General features: G+C 39.2%; 2 protein-coding genes across 4 annotated transcripts in view; one reads left to right on the top strand and one right to left on the bottom strand.

Moving 5' to 3' along the window:
- Positions 1–6882, top strand: part of TRIM23 (tripartite motif containing 23) — a gene marked incomplete at its 5' end in the record, with an annotated part of 17997 nt that extends 11115 nt beyond the window's left edge. For both annotated transcript variants that reach the window (XM_082241994.1, XM_082241995.1), the window contains 5 exons: positions 228–362; positions 1653–1782; positions 1876–1986; positions 2491–2615; positions 3015–6882. In XM_082241994.1, coding sequence (XP_082098120.1) covers positions 228–362; positions 1653–1782; positions 1876–1986; positions 2491–2615; positions 3015–3194 — 681 coding nt within the window. In that variant the 3' untranslated portion in view covers positions 3195–6882. The remainder of the gene's footprint in view (positions 1–227; positions 363–1652; positions 1783–1875; positions 1987–2490; positions 2616–3014) is intronic.
- PPWD1 (peptidylprolyl isomerase domain and WD repeat containing 1) lies at positions 5445–19348 on the bottom strand. 2 transcript variants are annotated; one of them, XM_082241992.1, is made up of 11 exons: positions 19170–19347; positions 18819–18921; positions 18145–18245; positions 17331–17451; positions 15610–16057; positions 14084–14274; positions 12733–12922; positions 11968–12149; positions 11401–11482; positions 10565–10747; positions 5445–8509 (listed from the first exon to the last, which is right to left on the bottom strand). In XM_082241992.1, the coding sequence occupies exons 1-11, from the start codon at positions 19330–19332 to the stop codon at positions 8366–8368; spliced, it is 1908 nt and encodes a 635-aa protein (XP_082098118.1). In that variant the 5' UTR covers positions 19333–19347; the 3' UTR covers positions 5445–8365. The 2 variants fall into 2 exon arrangements, with proteins under 2 accessions (XP_082098118.1, XP_082098119.1); XM_082241993.1 differs by lacking the exon at positions 5445–8509 and adding an exon at positions 9480–10219 and having other exon boundaries at positions 10460–10747; positions 19170–19348.
- Positions 19349–19403: the final 55 nt, after the last annotated feature.

Below are 19403 nucleotides of genomic sequence, written 5' to 3'. Positions count from 1 at the left end.
GCATGCATTCCTGTCTTCCATTTCTCCATTGTTGATGTATCATGAAACAATTTATTTCAGTTATAGTAGAGTTTTAAATCTGCTTGAGTTAAAGTTCAATTTTATATTTAGTAAAAAATGTAACTTTCTTTTTGGTAGACGTAACTTCTTGCTCAGCTGGATTTTGAGAAGGAAAACACATAGGTGGTACTGCGTTCATTGTATTAAATTTAGCTTCCTTTTTAAAGGATGACTGCAGAGTTGTCTTGGCCAAACAAGAAATTACAAGGCTTCTAGAAACACTACAAAAACAACAACAACAGTTTACCGAGCTTGCAGACCATATACAACTTGATGCTAGCATTCCAGTTACTTTTACAAAGGTACAGTTTTCTCATGTTTAGGTTGCTTCAAGACTTTGATCATGAATCCAGAGAGAAGTAAGAACTCTGTCCTCTTTCTTTCTTTCTTTCTTTCTTTCTTTCTTTCTTTCTTTCTTTCTTTCTTTCTTTCTCCCTCTTCTCCTCTGCCACCCCAAGTACAGCAAGAAACACTCGTGGCCAGCTGGCTTTTGAAACTCCCCAAATTACAAGTAATTTGCAGCACTGTGCAATCATGTCTTGGATATATCTACATTTTTTAAAAAAGATAGACCCGAAGACTAGGGTTACTGTGTAGGAATGTTTTTCTTTTGTTTAACATCCTATAAGTCATGGTGACTGTTGCCCTAATTCAAAGTGCTTTTGTTAAAATAGTATCTGCTAATGAAATGACCTTGAACCTTTTCAATTGTGCATGTTTTTGTTTAGTCAAACATTTTATCTTGCAGATTGTCGGACTAAAATTGTAACCATTCTGTTCACAAAACCTTTAGTATCCTCAGCAAAAAAACCCCACAACTTACCAATGAGAGAAATTAATCATTTGGGGTAATATCCAGCATCATACAAATGGTCTTCAGCTCATACAATGTGGCTTGCCCTTCTTTCTTTCACCTCCTGCAGCTCCCCAAGCGCTGGATGTGCTACTTGGATTATTTTCTTTTGAACAGTTTATATTGTTGTTTGCAAATCATTTAGATCTTCTTGGTTAAGTGAAATCTAACACTTGTTTAAAAACTAAATAAAAGTGTTGGCTTTCTACTTAGCTTTGGCTCACCCACAGAACCAGCGTCCTTTAAGATGAAACTTATGTATCCTAAATGAGACACAGTGTCAGAAATTCAAAGCGCTCCATGTGTCCACCCAAATACACCTGCACAGGAAGTGATCAATTTCTTCTGACTACTGCTTCTCACACTACAATGGAAACGCCTGACATTGGGTAGTATTCAGCTAAATTTTACTCAGAGGAAACCCTCTGAAATTAATTAACACGACTAAATAATTTAAGTAGGTCCACTCTGAGGAAAATATAGTTGATGGCCCATCAATACATATAAATTCATATACCCCTATGAATCGGAGCATGAGTTTCTTCCATTATGACATTTAATCATCTTTGCAGTTCGCGAAACTTAAAACACTGTTAACAAGCAAGAAACTTACATGATACATTACATTAGGATTTTCCTTTGCCACAGCACCTTGAGCTAATAAAAATTCTTTTTGCGGTGTGTGGGGAGGGGGGGGCAAACTTCAGGTTTCTCTCTATATCTTTTTTCTTGGCTGCAGGACAACAGGGTACACATTGGGCCAAAAATGGAGATTCGGGTTGTAACTCTGGGATTAGACGGAGCTGGCAAGACAACCATTTTATTTAAGCTGAAGCAGGATGAATTCATGCAACCTATTCCAACAATAGGCAAGTAATGTTGATTTTGGAACCTGTGAAATGTTATATAAATCCTTTGTCAGAAGTGTGGTTAAAAGGCCCTTCCTTTCCATCCTCCTTTAGGTTTTAATGTTGAAACTGTAGAATATAAAAATCTGAAGTTCACTATTTGGGATGTAGGAGGTAAACACAAGCTGAGGCCTTTGTGGAAACATTATTACCTCAATACACAAGGTAAGAGTGCCATATTTCATATTTTGACTCATTGAAATATACAATGAATAATTATGCCTATTAAAAGTAAGAAGGGGAATGTTTCCTAGGTTTATTGTCAAATGCTGTAATTCTAAACACATCTTTCTGGAAGTAAATTCCATGGAAATTAATGGGTATTGCGTTTCAAGGCACAACAATTCAGGGGCCTGACTGCTAGACGACATTTTAATTTCTTCAGTTTTGGTCTCTGTGACGAGTGACTTGCATTTACTTTCAGATTTGATCTTTGGCTTTGCTTCAGGCTGATACAGTTTAGAAAGCTGTACAGTGCAGTTTATTTCAGTAAAGAAAATGGTTCAGTTGCTAGTTTGTAGTAAGTAAACAATTTCTGGAAAATATGTATAGACTTCAGATGTAGTATATAGGGCTGGAGTCTTTCCCCTGTTTCCTAAGTTATAATATCTGCGTGTGGAATGAAAATGTGTAGCAAAATGTAGCTGCATAATTGTTCTCTTCCTGTAGCGGTGGTGTTTGTTATTGATAGCAGCCACAGAGACAGGGTCAGTGAAGCACACAATGAACTTGCCAAACTGTTAACGGAAAAGGAGTTGCGAGATGCTTTGCTGCTGATCTTTGCCAATAAGCAGGTATTGTGGTCCTTTTTTTGGTTTTCTCATTTGTCTCAATTTAACTTCATTTTGCTAGTGTGAAGTTAAGTATGGAAACAAAATTTAAAAGGCTTATATTAATTGTGATGTTTCCTCTGATAAACTGTTAATTTAGCTGAAAATAAATAAAAACCCCAACCTTCTTAACAGTCTGTTTTGGATCTTCTATTAATTTCCAAAATCTTGCAGATAGAGTTCTAGCCACGTTTCTTAAAAACATAATTGGTACTTGAATACTTGTGAAGATTTAAATATATTTAACAAAATTCTGTAGGCTTTGGCACTGACTTTAATTTTCAATCTGCCGCATTCATAAGGTAAGATTACTAATTCTTAAGTTACTGTCTATACATATAAGTATATGGTTGTTGTTTACAGGATGTGGCAGGGGCACTTTCCGTAGAAGAGGTCACAGAATTGCTGAGTCTGCACAAACTCTGCTGTGGTCGGAGCTGGTACATTCAAGGGTGTGATGCCAGAAGTGGCATGGGACTGTATGAAGGACTGGATTGGCTCTCAAGACACCTGGTAGCCGCAGGTGTGCTGGATGTCGCATAAGGTCCTCTTGAGAAGCGTTAAGCTTGAAGATCACTTAATTTATTTGTGTGACTTGAGATGGTCAAACACGAACTTTTCATCTAAGGCTATGTATTCTAAAGAAAACAACTAACATTTTTGCTGGAATGCTTATTGGAGTGTGGTACAGTGAGTGTGTAATTCCTGTAAATTATGGTAATTTAATAGTGGTGTGGTGGATTTGCAAGAAAGGTGCCTTGGTGTTGTTGTTTTTTTAAGAAATGAGATTCGAAAGGTCTTACACTTCCCTATTAAGCAACTAATTTATCTTCTCACAAGTACTTTAGGAACTTAGCATTTATTTGACCTTGCTCCTTTCAGAGTTGGCCTTGCTGCATTCACTTTTTCTCAGATCTCACTTGGGCACGCAGGCACACACAAACCACTTCTTGATAAAAAGAAAAATGAAGTAGACATGGTGCCGGGTTGGGCATAGAGCCTATGTACTTGTAGATGTGTGTGCATTTCGTCTGGGTACCTTGTGTAGCTTGCAGATGAGAGAGTGTGGAATGGGCACACCTACCAGCAGCAAGTGGTCCTTGGAGTTGGTGAATGCTGCCATCAGGCCAAAAGACCTTTCCCATCCTTACTCCATAGCTCCAAATATCTCCTCCTCCCCCCCCCCCCGAAGCTACTGCAACCAAACTCCTTCAAAGTTTCATTGTCGTTTTCCTCCTTCATCTTTCATTTTAGAGGAAAAAAACATCACCTTGCAGAAGGATTAGCAGTAATGGATGCTGGAGTTTCTCATGCTTCTCTTGGGCCCGGGTTAATGGCTGGTCAGGTCTCCAGCTATCCAAGTGTAGACCTAAATGTGCCCTGGTTAAAATCTATCCTCAGTTGTACTTGTTTGTCTGACTGAGGTTGCAAGTGGATGTTGCCTAAATATACATTTTTAGTGACTTTTTGGGGGAAATTTTATTTTAATCAGCTTCATAAAATCCTCCTTTCCCTCCTTCATTTCCCTCCATATGTACATTGTGCCATGCAGGCAACTTCTGATCTGGTGGTACATGATTACATACCCCTCTTTCCATAAGATCAGTAATGGTTTATTTTCAGTTCTTGATGGGAAATCATGTACAGTTTTGGAAAGCCGAAGTACCTCTCTTGCAACTCCCTATATAAGAAACATTGAAGCACAATTACACTGTCACAGTGGCTGCACTTTTACTCAAATCTGGGGTAAGCTTTGCCTTCAAAACTTCTTTTTCAGCTACAGTTCTATGGTGGATAGGCTTGTATATATATTTTCTAACGTCAGAGGATCTGTGAATGGGGAAAGCTCTGTAACAAGGATCTGTAGCAGTTTATCTCATTAGCCTTAATCAGTTTATCACTTGGTTAGCTGCTTGAGCACATTGTGTTTTGCAGGTCTGTGAAATATTTAACCCAATTACATGAAGACACCAGTTGTTAGCATTTGGATTCATCCTTTTGGACATTCAGTCCACTGAGGAAAGAGTATGTGTGTCTTTGACAGGAAACTCGAGTTACAGGACCCAAGTTGTGTAACATACATCTGGATAACCTTCTGCAGATACACCAATGGAGGAATTGTGTGGAGCTGTGTGAGGAAGTTCCCTGTATCTTATACCATGAAGAGGGCATGTATGTGGTTGAGTAAAAGTTCAGAGTTCAAATGCTGATTCCACGTTGCTGTGGTCACTAGTCCCCAGGCTGAGGCAGGCAGGGCTGAGGCAGGCAAATTTGACTGCTGGTCCTGGCCTAAAAAGGATAGTTCTGTTTTTTAAATCCAGATTCTCTCCCCAAGCAACATAGGAATTAAACTTCATACCCTTCTAATTGTGCTCTCAGCACAAGAATTTCTGCTTGCCGGACAAAATTACCCTCCCTCTCCTTCCCATGGACTGTTCCAGGGGTTTTACCAACCTTCCAGAGCAGATTCGGGAAAGGAGGGGGGAAGCTGCATTGCATTAGCAGGAGTCCTAGTGCTGGCTTCCATTGACAAGCTGGGTTAGTTGAATCTGGCCTGTAATGTTCCTTTCATACTCCTTTGAGTAGACTGTTTTCCCTATGTTGGTTCTAGATAACAACTAAAATTAGATCATTATAACTAGTAATTAGATAATCCACATGCAACATGCGTTTACTTCAACTAGAGGTCTGTTCAAACCTTAATCCTGAAATGGTTGAACGTGTTGCTTTTTGTAACCAGCTATACACATTGAGGGATGCAGCGCAAGACCATGCATAGGTGTTTTTTTTGGGGGGGGAGGGGGAGATTAAGTTGCACTGTGTCCAGTGAGGCTTGTTCCTGTGTAATTGAATGCAGGATTGCAGAACTACCTTTCCAACCTTTCTGATGAAATGTTCCCGGTAAGCTGATCTAGAAAAATGTTGCTAAGGGCCCTCAAATTCTTTACAAGTATAAGACTCCAAAGTGTCTGAATACCTTGAAAGCTTCATGCAGTGTTCAGTTAGGAAGGAATATTGCATATAGTAGGCTGCCACAAATTCTAGGTCTGATTTGAAGCATGAGAATTCTGCTACATAGCTGAGATACAGTTGTTGCCATGATGCAGTTCCTTTCTTTTCTGGCTCTTCTAGATGAAGCAGATACTTACAACCACTCTCACTTTAACTAAAATCTTGTTTGCTGAATCCTGCTTTGTTACAACAAGTGGCTATCACTGCCCATACAAGAGACCTTTACCCTCAAGGAACTTTCCTCTGCCTCAATGAATAACCTCTTCACAGCATACCACAAACCTAGACGGGATGCATTTATGTGCAAGGCCTAGCTGTGTGTGTTTGAAATAATTTGGAGACTTTTGACTGCATTTCAGTGAGGCCAGGCTTTCACTTATTTATACCCTTTTTATTTTTCAACACTATTCAAATGCATGACAACACGTGATAATGCAGCGGTTGGGAAGGGTAAATGTGAATTGTTCTTCTGTGGCTTTAATTGCTGTAGCGTTATTGTTCTGGGCTCTCCTTGTAAAACACTCAAGATGTTTTAGGACATTGGATAAATACTTGCTTTTCAAAAACCTGTTTGTTCCTGTCAAGCTCTACTATAAATGTAGTGGGCTTGCATTGAAAGTATTGAAATCCACTTAAGTGACTGTGAACATAAGTGTTGCATTTGTTTGAATTCAAACAATTACCAGATAAAATTTTAGCTGCTTGTTTGTACTGTATATAACAATTTCAGCTATAAACTTCAAGCTTGTTTCATATGATGTTGAGCTTCAACTCAGTTTAGTATACTGATATGTGCTAGTTTTTAAGAAGTGTTTCAACTCCAAGGAGATTTTTAAAGGTTAGCATAAAAGCTGTATTAAGACCAGACAGTTTGTAAAACAATTGGGTCATAGTCTAGTTTTAACTGTGAAACTAAAATGCAACATTCAGTGACAAATAAGAGGTGTATATTAACGTACTGCTTTAAAAAATAACGTATTAATGTATAGGGCTTCATTCCTTGACATACTCTAGCTTTTAACTGTATGTAATGAATTCTTTTCTAATTGTGAATTGGGAGTGAATGGAAGTACTGAGAGGGGTTATAGCACCAAGAATTCCATGTTCTGGGGCTACACAAGGTATAAAATAGCTCACAAAACAATGTTGGATTAAAAAAAATTGATAGTGTGATTTCAAAATGGCCTTGGACCCCCTAACAATAAAAATTCTCTAACCAGCTGGTGGAATGTGTCATCTTTCTGAAGTCGGTTTTTGCCACTTAATTTTTCTCTCCCCCGCCCCCCGCATCAAATAGTTATTTATGGTCAACCAAGAAAGTGAATAATGAGTGAATGTGTCTGGATGTTGGATGGCTTATATTTGTAAGTGGGAGTGGGGGGTTTCAAATGAATGCTAAGTGTCTCCTGCCATTCTTTATAGATGTTATCTCGCATAAGAATGTGGTCAAAACAAATGACACATGTGTGCATGTTCACAGGTTGACCTCAGTTAGTCTTGGGGCACAAAATGAAGGTGATGAGTGAAAGGATACTGGCCGATATATGCATGCTAGCCTGCAGTCTGAAGCTAGCACATAAAATTGAAACCAGAAGCCGGTGGAGGTGCCTTAGGTAATGCTGGCAAATGACAGCCACCCCACTCACTGTTCTCATAATTCCAGGGATTACTGAAGCAAGGTTTTCTTGGGACAACCCCTGAAAGCAATGAAGAGGATTACAGGGCTTAAGTACAGTGGGATGGTTCTCATCCTCTTTCCCCTCTCTGGGTTCCCCTTCTGTTCTTCCTCAACACAGCTATTTAGCATCACTTGCTCTTCTTCCAAGCCAAGCACTTATAAGAAACTGCAAGTTGCAGAAACCACTTCCTCATTAGTGCCAGAGAGAGAGATTGTTCCTTCTGCCCCGTCCCATCCCCCAAGTTCTTCAATGAACCCACACTGAAGCAACAGTTTTGCTTTTCTCCTGCAGACAGACTGAAGGGATTCCACCCCATGAAGGAGGGAAACTGATGGATGGAAGTAGGCAATTATCTGGCAGTGGTTTGCCAGAAGGTGTCGCAAGGTTATGCACCTTTGCTGCCCCCCAAATAGGAACGTACACACCCTGCAACCATCTGCCAGGGGGAAAAAGATGAACTTTTCCCATTCTTGCTCAGATTTCAAGAACAATGGATTAAGAAAGGGACAAATCACTATAATCCTTTTATAACAATTCCACTCAAAACCTAAATGATACCTATTTAGTATTAGCAATTATCAGCGGCTCAAATTATACTAAATAACATACAAAACAAGTGATAAAGAAAATCTTATTGTCAAGAATGCACAGTAATGATTATGGTTACATGTTGTATTTGCAATTAAATACACTTAAAACCCTAAAAAAACCCATTCTATTTTGTGGGTAATGAGTTGGCAGAAACAAAAATATTTCAGTGCTGGAATAGAGCTGCTTGCAATTCTGCAGCATTTTTCCATAATAAAAACCATTGCAATAAATACACAAGATGCATATTTTTCTTTTTTGCGGCTTTTATTTTTTGTATAAAAAACATTTTAAAAAAAGATACAGCTGAGAGCACCTCGGACACATAATGATTAGAAAGTTTCAGAACAGGTATCAACCTTTCCGCAGCAGAAAAACATACGAGGTGCATCATTTTTGAAGTCCCTTAATTGCAAGGTTTCTTAAAACCCTATTTCATTTCACTGTGATATTAATAATGCTGACATCTTCATAGGGCTTGTCAGTTTTGGGGTTGACTTTCACATTTGAAATTCTCTGAACGACTTCCATTCCTTTAGACACTCTTCCAAACACACTGTGTTTGTTGTCCAGCCATGGCTGTGCAAGGCCATATATCAAGTTGACGGAGCAAAAGAAAGAGAAAATTATGATTAAATCTCAAGTTACTATACTGAGAACTGTGTAATGTAAACTATTGCTAACGGGATCTCTGTAATTAAACACTATTACACTTAATGCTTGTTTGTTTGCTCACTTGTTTAACTCTCCAATCCAAAAGGCTGCATGTGTACGGAAGCCGTTTCCGCAGACATATCCCAAGCTGGATAATGAACCATAATCACAAAACTGGTACTGCCTTTACAGTTTCTGTGCACACATTAGGTTGTGGACAAGTTTTGATCATTTGGTGGGGGGTGGGGTAGGAGAACTAAATCCTGCTACCTATTTAAGCTATTTAAATTAAATATGTGTATCCCCCTTTCCAATCTAGTGGTTCACAAGGCAGCATATAACATAACAATAATATGAAACAGATAACTCATCTCTTGATGGTAAGCAGCCAGGAGAGCAGCTGGATAGTAGGTTTGATGTTAAAACCTCTCCCCATCTCTCTGTTATCCTGCCAGAGGATAACAGAGGGGGGGGGATGGGAGAGACCAGACCTAGAAAGTTTCCTGCCCAGCCACACTGGATGCAAGTCATTCAGGGATGAGGCCTATCTAGTGGAAGAAAGACAAGTGTTGGACTTGGCCCAGGGACCCCTGCCTTCCAAATAGAAACTCAGCCTTGAACTGCAGTGCACTTTGGGTCAATCACTATCTTTCAGTCCTGGCTTCCAGATCTGGTAGTAGCAAGAATAAAACAGATAGGATGTCACAAGCATCTCAGAAGAAGGGAAAGATGTGCTTTTAATTTTAAAAAGTAATCAGATTAAAGCTGTGTTACAGAGAACTACTCCATTTGGACTTTCCAGCCAGTGTCTGCAGAGGAACATAGGGGTTTGCAAATAGCCAGCAACTCTTAACCTGACATATGCACAAAATGCATATGCATATGCACAAAAAATGAGAAGTGGGCAATAGCTCATATCCAGTTTTGCACTGGTTTCAGAGGGATGCTGATGCACTTCAAACTTCTCCCTGCTTCTCCAAACCCTCTGAAGCACAGTTACGTATATAGGGTGAGTCTTTCAAAAGAGGCCCTGTGGAACATGTGTACTCTGTATCCATGGGGCCTCTTTTAAAGGACGCACCCTATACAACAATGTGTCTTCTTGCTGTTCTCATAAGCCCAGCAGAAGGGTAAGGGCTCATTCCTGCAATTGTGGTAAGCTTTGGAAGCATCACGGTATAACCAAACTCAATGCCTCCAAGTGGTCTCAAAGCCCAATTCCACATCAGAGAAGACCCTGCTACTCTGCTGAGTTGGGAAATAAGGCAAAGCATATAGTAACAAATTCTAGCTGGCTGTCAAGGGCAGCAAAAGATGCTGGGTCTCTTAAGAAACATTCAATTATGGGTGCTCCCACGCACAACTGAAATGGTACAGGCCATGTACAGGCTTATTACCTCATATCTTTGGGGAAACAAAGTATAATAATAATGGTTTTCTGCAGCTAATGTAATATGGTGGCTCCTTCCCCTATAACCACCAAGTAGACTAGGGACAGGAAACGTGTTTTTTTTCAGTTACTGGACTGTAACTTGCATTGCATGGCCTGCATGATCAATAGTCATGAGATGACAGGAGCTGTAGTTCAACAACATCTGGAAGTCCGTAGGCTTCCTCATCCTTATACAGTGGTACCTCTGGATACGAACGGGATCCATTCTGAAGCCCCATTCACATCCAGAGCAGAACGCAACCTGCGTCTGCACATCGCAATTCGCCACTTCCGCGCATGTACGTGACGTCATTTTTAGCATCTGCGCAAGTGGCGAAACCTGGAAGTAATGCGTTCCGTTACTTCCGGGTCGCCGCAGAGCACAACCCGAAAACTTTCAACCTGAAGTAACTTCAACCCGAGGTATGACTATAGTAGACAACAGACACAACGGAATACCCTTCCATCTACCAACAGCCTCAAAACTTTTGCTACTCACAAAGAGGCAATTCAGTGACCACCGTTAAGACATCTGACATGGTACTTACAGTTGGTACTACTGTTACAAAAAACTGTGAGCCGTTGGTATTTGGTCCTGCATTAGCCATACTAAGTGTGTAGGGCCTGTCATGTCGCAAAGTTGAGTGAAATTCGTCCTCAAATTCTCCTCCCCAGATACTTTCACCTCCCATTCCGGTTCCAGTAGGATCTCCAGTTTGGATCATGAAGCCCTACGTTTGGAAGGGGAGAAAGAAAAATCACAATTTAGGACATTAGCAGCCCTGCTGGATTAATCACAGTCCAACATCCTGCTTAAAATGGTGGCTAAATCAGATGCCCCCAGAAAGCCCACAAGCAGGACTTAAAGACAACAGCCTTCTCCTGCTGCTGTTTCCAGAACTGATGTACCATACTGCCATCAGGACCAGCATCCATAGATGTAGCCTTATTCTCTGTGAATGTGTCAAATCCCTTTTTAAAGCCTAGTGCCATTACATCTCAAAGCAACAAATTTTGAAAATTAATTATGTACTGTGTGAAGTACTTTTTTTGGTCTGACTCAAATCTACTATTAACTAGTGTCATTATGAGATCCAAATTTCAGTTTTACCAAGAAAGGAGAAAAAAAATTCTATCCATTTTATCTACAGTGGTGACGTCACTGTATCCCATAGATTGATATGCTGTGATTACAGTTTTGGAATTCTGCACAAAATCCTTCAAAAATGCAAATGCAAAATCCACAAGTAGGGTAGGACTTAATAATAAGATGTGCTTAAGCCACTATGGGACAGGAAAAATTAAAGATATTGCAGCCCTGTTTATCTAACGAGCTCAACAACAATTGAGAACACAGAAATATTGTTACTAATACCAAAGTTACCTTGATTATGCGGTGAAAGGTGTGGCCATTGTAGTAGCCATTCCTACTATGTACACAGAAGTTTTCCACTGTTTTGGGACACCTGCAGTTAAAAGGTATTAGATGTTAGTATAGTACTTAGTGCACTGGAATAGGGTAATATTTTGAATTAGTCCATATTTGTAGATGCTCTAGTGAAACTGAGAGCATTTGACTGCAACTATCGATATCCATAAAGAACTAGGGCCACCTGGCAGATCATTGAGTAGGAAGACAACTCTTCATTCATGATTACATTCTGTGAATCATTTTGCATATTACAAATTAAAATTGCCTTCTTGTTATGGAGAAATGAAAAGCTTACAAGCTTCTTCCCTTTATCACAATGTAGGAGAAAGCAGTAGTGGTAAAAATGCTTTACCAGAGCAAAAATGGTGGTACCATAGATATGAGGGAATGGAACATAAGCAAACCAAGGGAAAAGGAGCAGCTCTGTCAATGATGCTAGTGAATGGTCCAACAGCAGCTCAAGATAATGAAAAGCTTTATTAAAAATGGAAGGAAATATAAAAGTATTCATATACATACTCAACAGGGAAAAGCTTGACATGTATATCTCCCATGCTTGTGTGGATAATGGCACTATCAGAAACTCGCTTGGGTCCTTCAGCTTGAGTGGCTGCCATGACCTCTTCTTTAGATGGCTTCTCATTAAATACATCTCTGTCAGAATCTGCACTTTTGGTGTCTTCTGGTTCACGTTTGGTAAACTGAAGGACAAGATAGCAGCATCCTTGTTTCTCTTATTGACTAATGGAATTGGAAGGATCATACACTGCAGTTCCAAAGACACATTGTTCCTAACTAGTGATAGGCTGTAGTTTGCAAACTGTTTCTGGTCCTATGCCAAGTGAAAAGAATTGCCCTTTGGCATATTTTTAGAATATCTGAAGACTGTCAACATCTCAGCAAAAATCTCAACAAAAAAATATTAAGTTTTTATGTGAGCTAAACTTAGCTTTAGCTTTAAAGACATGCCTCTGTGGCCCCTGTATCTTTGAAGGTTTCTACTGCATTTTCACCTCAAGCAGAGTTCTCATAATGAAATAGTCACCAAGACACCCCCACCCTAGTTGTTTGGTATAAGGAAGTACAAAAATGTACTAAAATTCATATTAGAATTAGAACCAAGTTGTAAGACACGTGAAGATTATTATATCAAAGGCTATCAAAAAGGGGGGGAAATCACTTGGCAACTTTAGGTGATTGAAAGATGGGCATCACACCCATCTGCTAAAAGTAGCCTACAGGGGGTGGGAAAACTGCCAGCTAGATCCCCTGGTATAAACTTACCATATAAAATCTGTTCTTTTTGAAGGAGGTGCAGATTATTGTTGGATCAGCTTGGATATTCTGAAGAACGGGGTTGTCGGATGCTTTCATCTCTACTGTAACAGCAGCACGGTGTTTCTTTGCGACACCCTGGAACAGAGCCAGTTGCATGACCCTGATGTTCTCCTGCTTGCCTAGAATTCTAACACATCTACATACAGGAAAGGAAAATTCGTGAACTTCAAAATCATTATGGCCTGCCTTTAATATGTGATATTTCAGAGCACCCTGCATCCAAACATCATATTAATTTTTGGATTAATTTGGAAGCAAAGATCCCCAGTACATCATAGGGATATCGATGACCTTCTGGAAGGCACTGTGGGCTTAGAAACTAGGTGAACTTCTGGCCCAATACAGCAGGGCTGTTATGTTCTTAACAAACATATTTGGATGTAATACTCTTAACACAAATGGACAATGAAAAAGTGTATAACACATCAGAAAGCTGATCTAAAGTATCGGTTCTCATATTATTGGTCCCAGATGGGTAGCTGATGAAAATGTATGATCTGGAATCATTTAACCAATGGAAATCTGCAAATTATGTGGATAGTCCCCTAGCATCATTCACCAGGAATGTGAAACTGGGCAGTGAATCTCTACATCCAGGGGGTGGGGGTGGCCCTCCATTCTGTGGGCTAACCTTGGTCTCAAGGGGGTACAATTAACTCACAAGGCCATTTTCTTCTAAACCTGTCACAGGACTACTATATCTGGGGGGTGGGGGTGGGATGTGGGGGTTCAAACCAGAGTTTAAGCAAGTCATGGTTTATAAGCCAACAATAAACCATGGCTATTCACCTACATAGCAGAGTTGTGATTGTCAGACGAACTACCAAAATATCAGAGCTTACTTTCTGAAAAGCATACATTATTCCCCATAGGTGATAAAAGCATTTCACTAGCAGATCAGGTGGCACTAATCATATAAATTAACTAACATGGATCCTAGGAACAGAGGAAACTGCTTTATACAAAGTGAGACCATTGGATCCAATTAGCTCAGTACAGTCAACACTGCCTGGCAAGGGCTCTCCACTATTTCAGACAGAAGTCTCTCCTAGCCCTACCTGGAGATGTCAGCGTTTGAAATTGGGACCTTTTGCATGCAAGGCAGATGTTCTACCACTGAGCTATAGCACTCCCAATGACTAATGCCAACTCAATTCTATTTAACTGTATTATGTATCAATTTGGAACAATTAAAGAGCCTATGAAGGCTGAGCTTCTTTCTTTAAAATCTCTTGGAAATCCCTGAACAAAAACAACATAGGTACAGCTAACATGAAATAATAAGAGCAAGACTTACCTGTTTGTTTCCACATTTATGACCTTGATTCCCAACATTGTCCCATAGAGCACAAAGTGTCCAGTTTCATCAAAAATGATGTTAATTAGCCTGACAGCATCCACTTTTTCCAGCTCCCGCTCCACAGCCATACGCCGACCAAATTCCATGTCAGGCAGCTGTTGTCTCATTTGTTGCAGCTCAGTAAACATCTACAGAAACAAGACACCCACCTATGATATGTGTATAACTTGACTTGGATTTATTTTTAATAAATTCTGTATAATGCATGTTAATTTTTTCTGTAAGCTGCTTTCAGACATATAATGAAATGGTTATAGGTTCAATGAATAAATCAATATAGCCCACCAAACACAACACCTAAATTCTTCCTTATTTATTTATTTTGCAGTAGGCTACATTGGTTTTTAGTTTAGTATAGTTTTAGCTGCAAGGGTTTAGGAATATTGGCAGAATTATTTTCATGGAGATGCCACATCTATTCATGTGCTCTGTTCATGTGCAAAGGAGATTGAGTATGCACATAAATGCTGTGTTAGCACATAACTCTAAGCCATGGTTTGACTTAACCATGATGTGTTCAAAACACAAGTATCATGTTGTTGTTGTTTAGTCGTTTAGTCGTGTCCGACTCTTCGTGACCTCATGGACCAGAGCACGCCAGGCACTCCTGTCTTCCACTGCCTCCTACAGTTACAAGTATCATAGATGAGCTAATAAAACATGACTTATTTCTCTAAAGCTTGGTTTGTTTTCCAGCTGCTCTTGCCTCTGTAGATTTACAGCATTTAATGTGAGATGGTCAAACAAGCCATTGTTAAGCATGGTTAAAATATAACATCAAACCAGAATTAAAACAAGCCATGGTTTATAAGCCCACAAGAATTCACGGCTTCACACCATGGTTTCTTGCCACACAAAAAATATGGTCACTCTGCTGAGTCACATTTTGGCTAAACAAAACACAGTTTAGTATTATGTGCTAATGAGGTCAATTTATGTAACATACAACAATGTTAGTTACATGTCTCTTTACACAATTAAAATACATACTTCAACATGTATAGCAAAATGTTGGCAATTCATATATTGGATGTGGCATCTGACAAGGTTATAGTAGTTAGACAGTTAAGTAATGTGAGTTGAAGCAAATTAAAAGTAATTAGTAGAAGTAAAAGTAAAATTTGATTAGAAAGCACAATAAAAGTAATTCAGTTAACATTTGTAACAACAGTAAAGTTTCTAAAAATACCATTTATTTTTTCCTTGATTGTTACCTTCATGGTATCCATTTTTATCAGAATCTTTATTACAGTCTATTAGCCCACATACTCTTAGGAGTATAACTAAAAGAAGAATAAATTGCCAGTGTAGTAACAATGCTAAACAGATATTGCAATGTAATGCTGAAAATATTCCTTTTATAGAGGACGATTTGTATATATGTATTTCTCATCTGTGGAAGAAATAAAAAAAGATAATCTGTACTGGCAAGTAACTGAATGTTGAAATATATATATACTTACACTCAAAGATTCATCGAAGACCCTCATCAGTTTCCCAGTCAAAAATCTGAAAATTCGGACTTTTCTGTCAGAACCAATAGTAGCCATTTTTTTGCCATCAGGGGAGAAACATATACTAGTTAGGTATGCTTTACACTTAGCAAACTCATATAAATCAGTGTCTGTTTTATATTCCCAATTCACATTTTTGGGAAATTTGTATTCATGTCGAGGCCCAGTCCAGTATTCAATCATTCCAGACTTGTCAGATGATACTATGACTTTATAGACAGAGTTCAGTCGTATCTGAGTAAGAGGCGATGTGTGAAGCTTATCAAAAATGTGAAGTGGCTGATTGTTTCCTCGACCATCATATATGAATATTTTCCCAGTACTCTTCTCAGACGCTGCAACTGAAGATATTGCATCTCCTGGGCAATACACCCATTCACACTGGCCGGGGTAGTAGCTAAAACAAAAAGAATAATTGGATTGGCATGATTTTAGGAATATAGATTAAATATTTAAATTCAATATTCTAAATAAAAAAGCTAATAATAATCGAAACATATGGAATAATTTTTCTCCAGAATATTTTGAAATATTGCTTTAATTTAACAAGGTTTTTAGGCAAAACATATTATTTCCTACAAGATGACCATTTCATTAACAAATATTATAATAATTCCTATTCTGTAGAGCAATCACTTTCATTTTATTCAGTTCATGAAGCTATTCTGTTTAGCCTACATGAAGCTACACAGTCCAGCATGAACTGTTTTGTAACAGACATTTTAAAAATCAGTTTAGCATTTTGCTAACTATACTTGCAACTATGCAAGTAACTATGCAGCTTTCTCAGAAGTAATCCCCACTGTGTTAAATGAAACTCACTCCCAAGTCACATGGGGAAATCCTGTGAACACTCACTTAACAGAAATTCTCAGTAAATCACTGCACAGGATTGGACTGAAACAATTAAATCCTAATCATGATTGGTAGGTAAATCTCACTGACTACAGTGATATAAGTAAGCATGATCTTCATCGGGTGTGTTGGGACCTGCATGTGGACAGAATTCTAATCTAACACCTGTGGCATCACCAGCATTTTTCATTGTGTTTAAAATTTCTCTTTTTAAGAGAGAGAAACAAGAATGGCAGGACATAAATTCTCTTTCTCATACAGACTACAACAAGGACCTTCTCCCACACATATATGCATGACCTGTGACATGAACTCTGAAGAACACATAAGAAGTTCACAGGTACTGTACATTAATTTCCCCAGCTTCTTTAATGGAGGTGGGCAGCTCGGCACATTCATCTCTTTTTCATGCCAGACTCCACCTGAACTGACATACATTAAGTAGAAACTCTGGGTGTGCTTTGCAGCACTTGTAAGGCTGTAGAAAGAGAGTAATACTTATTTTCCTTCAGTGTCTTATCTCAAGGAATCTGAATTCAACAAAATAACTGCAACTTTAAAATAAGTACTGTAGTTTGCTTTACATTTTTCCTGATAAAAGTCCCCCTCACAATTCATTATTATATGCAATGTAATGCAACCCTGTATTTGCTTGCTTTATACTTTCCTGTTCTTTTATTAAAAGTATGCCAGCAATTAGACATGTCACCGTTATTTGTGTACCGTAATCAATCACAACCAATTACCTCTCAGACAGAAGTATTCTAAAGCACTAAGAAATCTACCAGGACCATTAAAAAAGAAAAGTGACTTACCCAAGTTTCAGCATGTTGATCATATCAAAGTTCACCACATCAAAAACCTTCATTGCTCTATCATCCCCAACAGAGCAGAATAATGCACCTTCTGAACTACCAGCAATGCTCTCGATAACACCTATTGTGAGCAAAAGAAAGGAAATAGTCTGCTTCCAGAGAATAAGTTCTCTTCATTTGAGAAAAATATTGAACAAAATCATAATTGCTATATAAATGCTTCAGATGGAATTATGTCACAGACTAAAGCTGCAGGGACAGATAAAGTACCTTTGAACTCAGTAGGATTTATTTCCGAATAGTCATGTATAAAATGGCCCTAGAAGGCTGGGATTCAAAGATCACAATATGGACTGAGAGCTTCTGCAGTCTTCTGGTCTCAGTTCTCCATATAGTATCTGATTTGATATTGAAAAGCCGTTTTTCAAGAAGGGTTTTTAGGTGATTCCAGGGCTTGAAGAAGAGAGAGCTCAGCAGCCCAGTGCATACCAGCAGCAAATAGAAGACAGGACTCCTGCACCAGTAGAAGAGGAAATTTCATCAGGTGCTGCTTGTCATGCAAGGTACACCAGCTGAAATGTCTTCTTCTATGCAACTTTTAAAGGCACAGGAGCACTGTCTACCCACTGTCATCTGGATACCCTACTGGTACATTTCACAAAAACTAATCACTCAAGCTAAGTAACTTTAGAGAACCCAATATTTAAAATATGGTATGGATTTTTAAAGTGTGCTATAAAGCATATTTAAATGATGAAATAATAATATATTTTTTTGAAAAAAGAAAAAGAAAATACCAAACACAGTAACTTACCTAAATGGCTACGGAAATGTTTAACAAATTCAATTCCCTCTTCTACTTTCTTCCAGAATTTGACATGTCCATCGTGGCTGGCTGTTATTACAAAATCAGTCCTGCAGGTACAAGCATATAACCTTCATATTATAAAAGAACCACGAACCTAGATCTCTGCTTCACTAGCAATCTTTCACAGGAGTCTGCAGCTTCTGGATAGTCTGGGAAGCCAAATCACAGGTGCAGTCATTGGACACTACTTATTCCCCAAAGAGAGGGAAGAGATTTAATACAACATGCTGAACTTGAGATGCTATTCCATTTCACACTGGGGTTTACAAGGTCACTTGGGCAAGTCTCCAAAACATATTACAACATGGACTGTCTCAAGTCCTCCTACAGAGTTTGAAACTCTAGAGATGGTTCTTACAGTTGTGCCACACTTCAGAGATGCTCAAAAAAGACTCAATGCAACAAAGATACGTCACAACTTTCCCCCTTAAGCTTGGAGCTAAAAAGCACGATGAGCTATGCTGCACTTATAGAAGCATAGAATTGTAGCATTAGAAGGGATTCCAAGGGACATCTAGTCCAACCCCCTGCAATCCAGGAATTGCAAGATGCAATTCCTAAACATACATCCAGTCCAATTCTACAATACTTAAAATAGAAAAAGGAAAAAAAAGACTTACTTAGTACATACTACATGTGTGATGACATCTCTGTGCATATAACTGCGTTCATACATTGAAGCACTGGGGAGATTATCCAGGTAGACATGTTCAAACTCAAGAACTATAAATAAAGAAATATTGTTTCCTAAAAATCGTATTTCATTTCAAAAATGTTATTCAAATTATTTTGATTTAAAAGAGACCAAACTGAACAAACTTCTCTTTCAATACTGTGGTATGAGAACAGCTGTGTAGCTGTATCATAGTGTTATATGTGGCTTGATCCCAACACAAACAAGTGTACACATAACTGTAGCCCTATCCCTGTCCAGCGAGGCTGACACCCCGCTCCTCGCCCCCAGCCCTTACCTTTCCTCTTTTTCACCTGCACAGCCTCCCCAGGTAAAGGGCCCACCCAGCGGTCTCCTTCCTCTTCTCTTCCTCCTTCCTCCTCCGACCCTTCCTCTCCTTTCGCCTCGCCCTCTTCTCCCTCGCCGTGCCTCCTCTTGCGCGGCGGCTCCGCGGACGCCATATTGACTCTGCTTTCCCCCGGCGCTGGGTAGTGACGCGCTTGGGAGCGCGCCGCCCGCGACCCTCGCCGAC

Source organism: Podarcis vaucheri (genome assembly GCF_965113315.1).
Source record: "Podarcis vaucheri genome assembly, chromosome: 11".
Taxonomy (NCBI): Eukaryota; Metazoa; Chordata; class Lepidosauria; order Squamata; family Lacertidae; genus Podarcis; species Podarcis vaucheri.
Note: the sequence above shows the minus strand (reverse complement) of the source record. Positions and strands in the feature narration are given on the sequence as shown.

Coding starts and splice junctions, on each gene's coding strand:
- PPWD1 (XM_082241992.1), bottom strand. CDS start 19,332: ATGGCGTCCGCGGAGCCGCCGCGCAAGAGGAGGCACGGCGAGGGAGAA. Junction 12,150..12,732: donor AAAAGAACAGATTTTATATG/GTAAGTTTATAC, acceptor CTTGTCCTTCAG/TTTACCAAACGTGAACCAGA. Junction 8,510..10,564: donor TTGTAACAGTAGTACCAACT/GTAAGTACCATG, acceptor GGCCTTGCACAG/CCATGGCTGGACAACAAACA.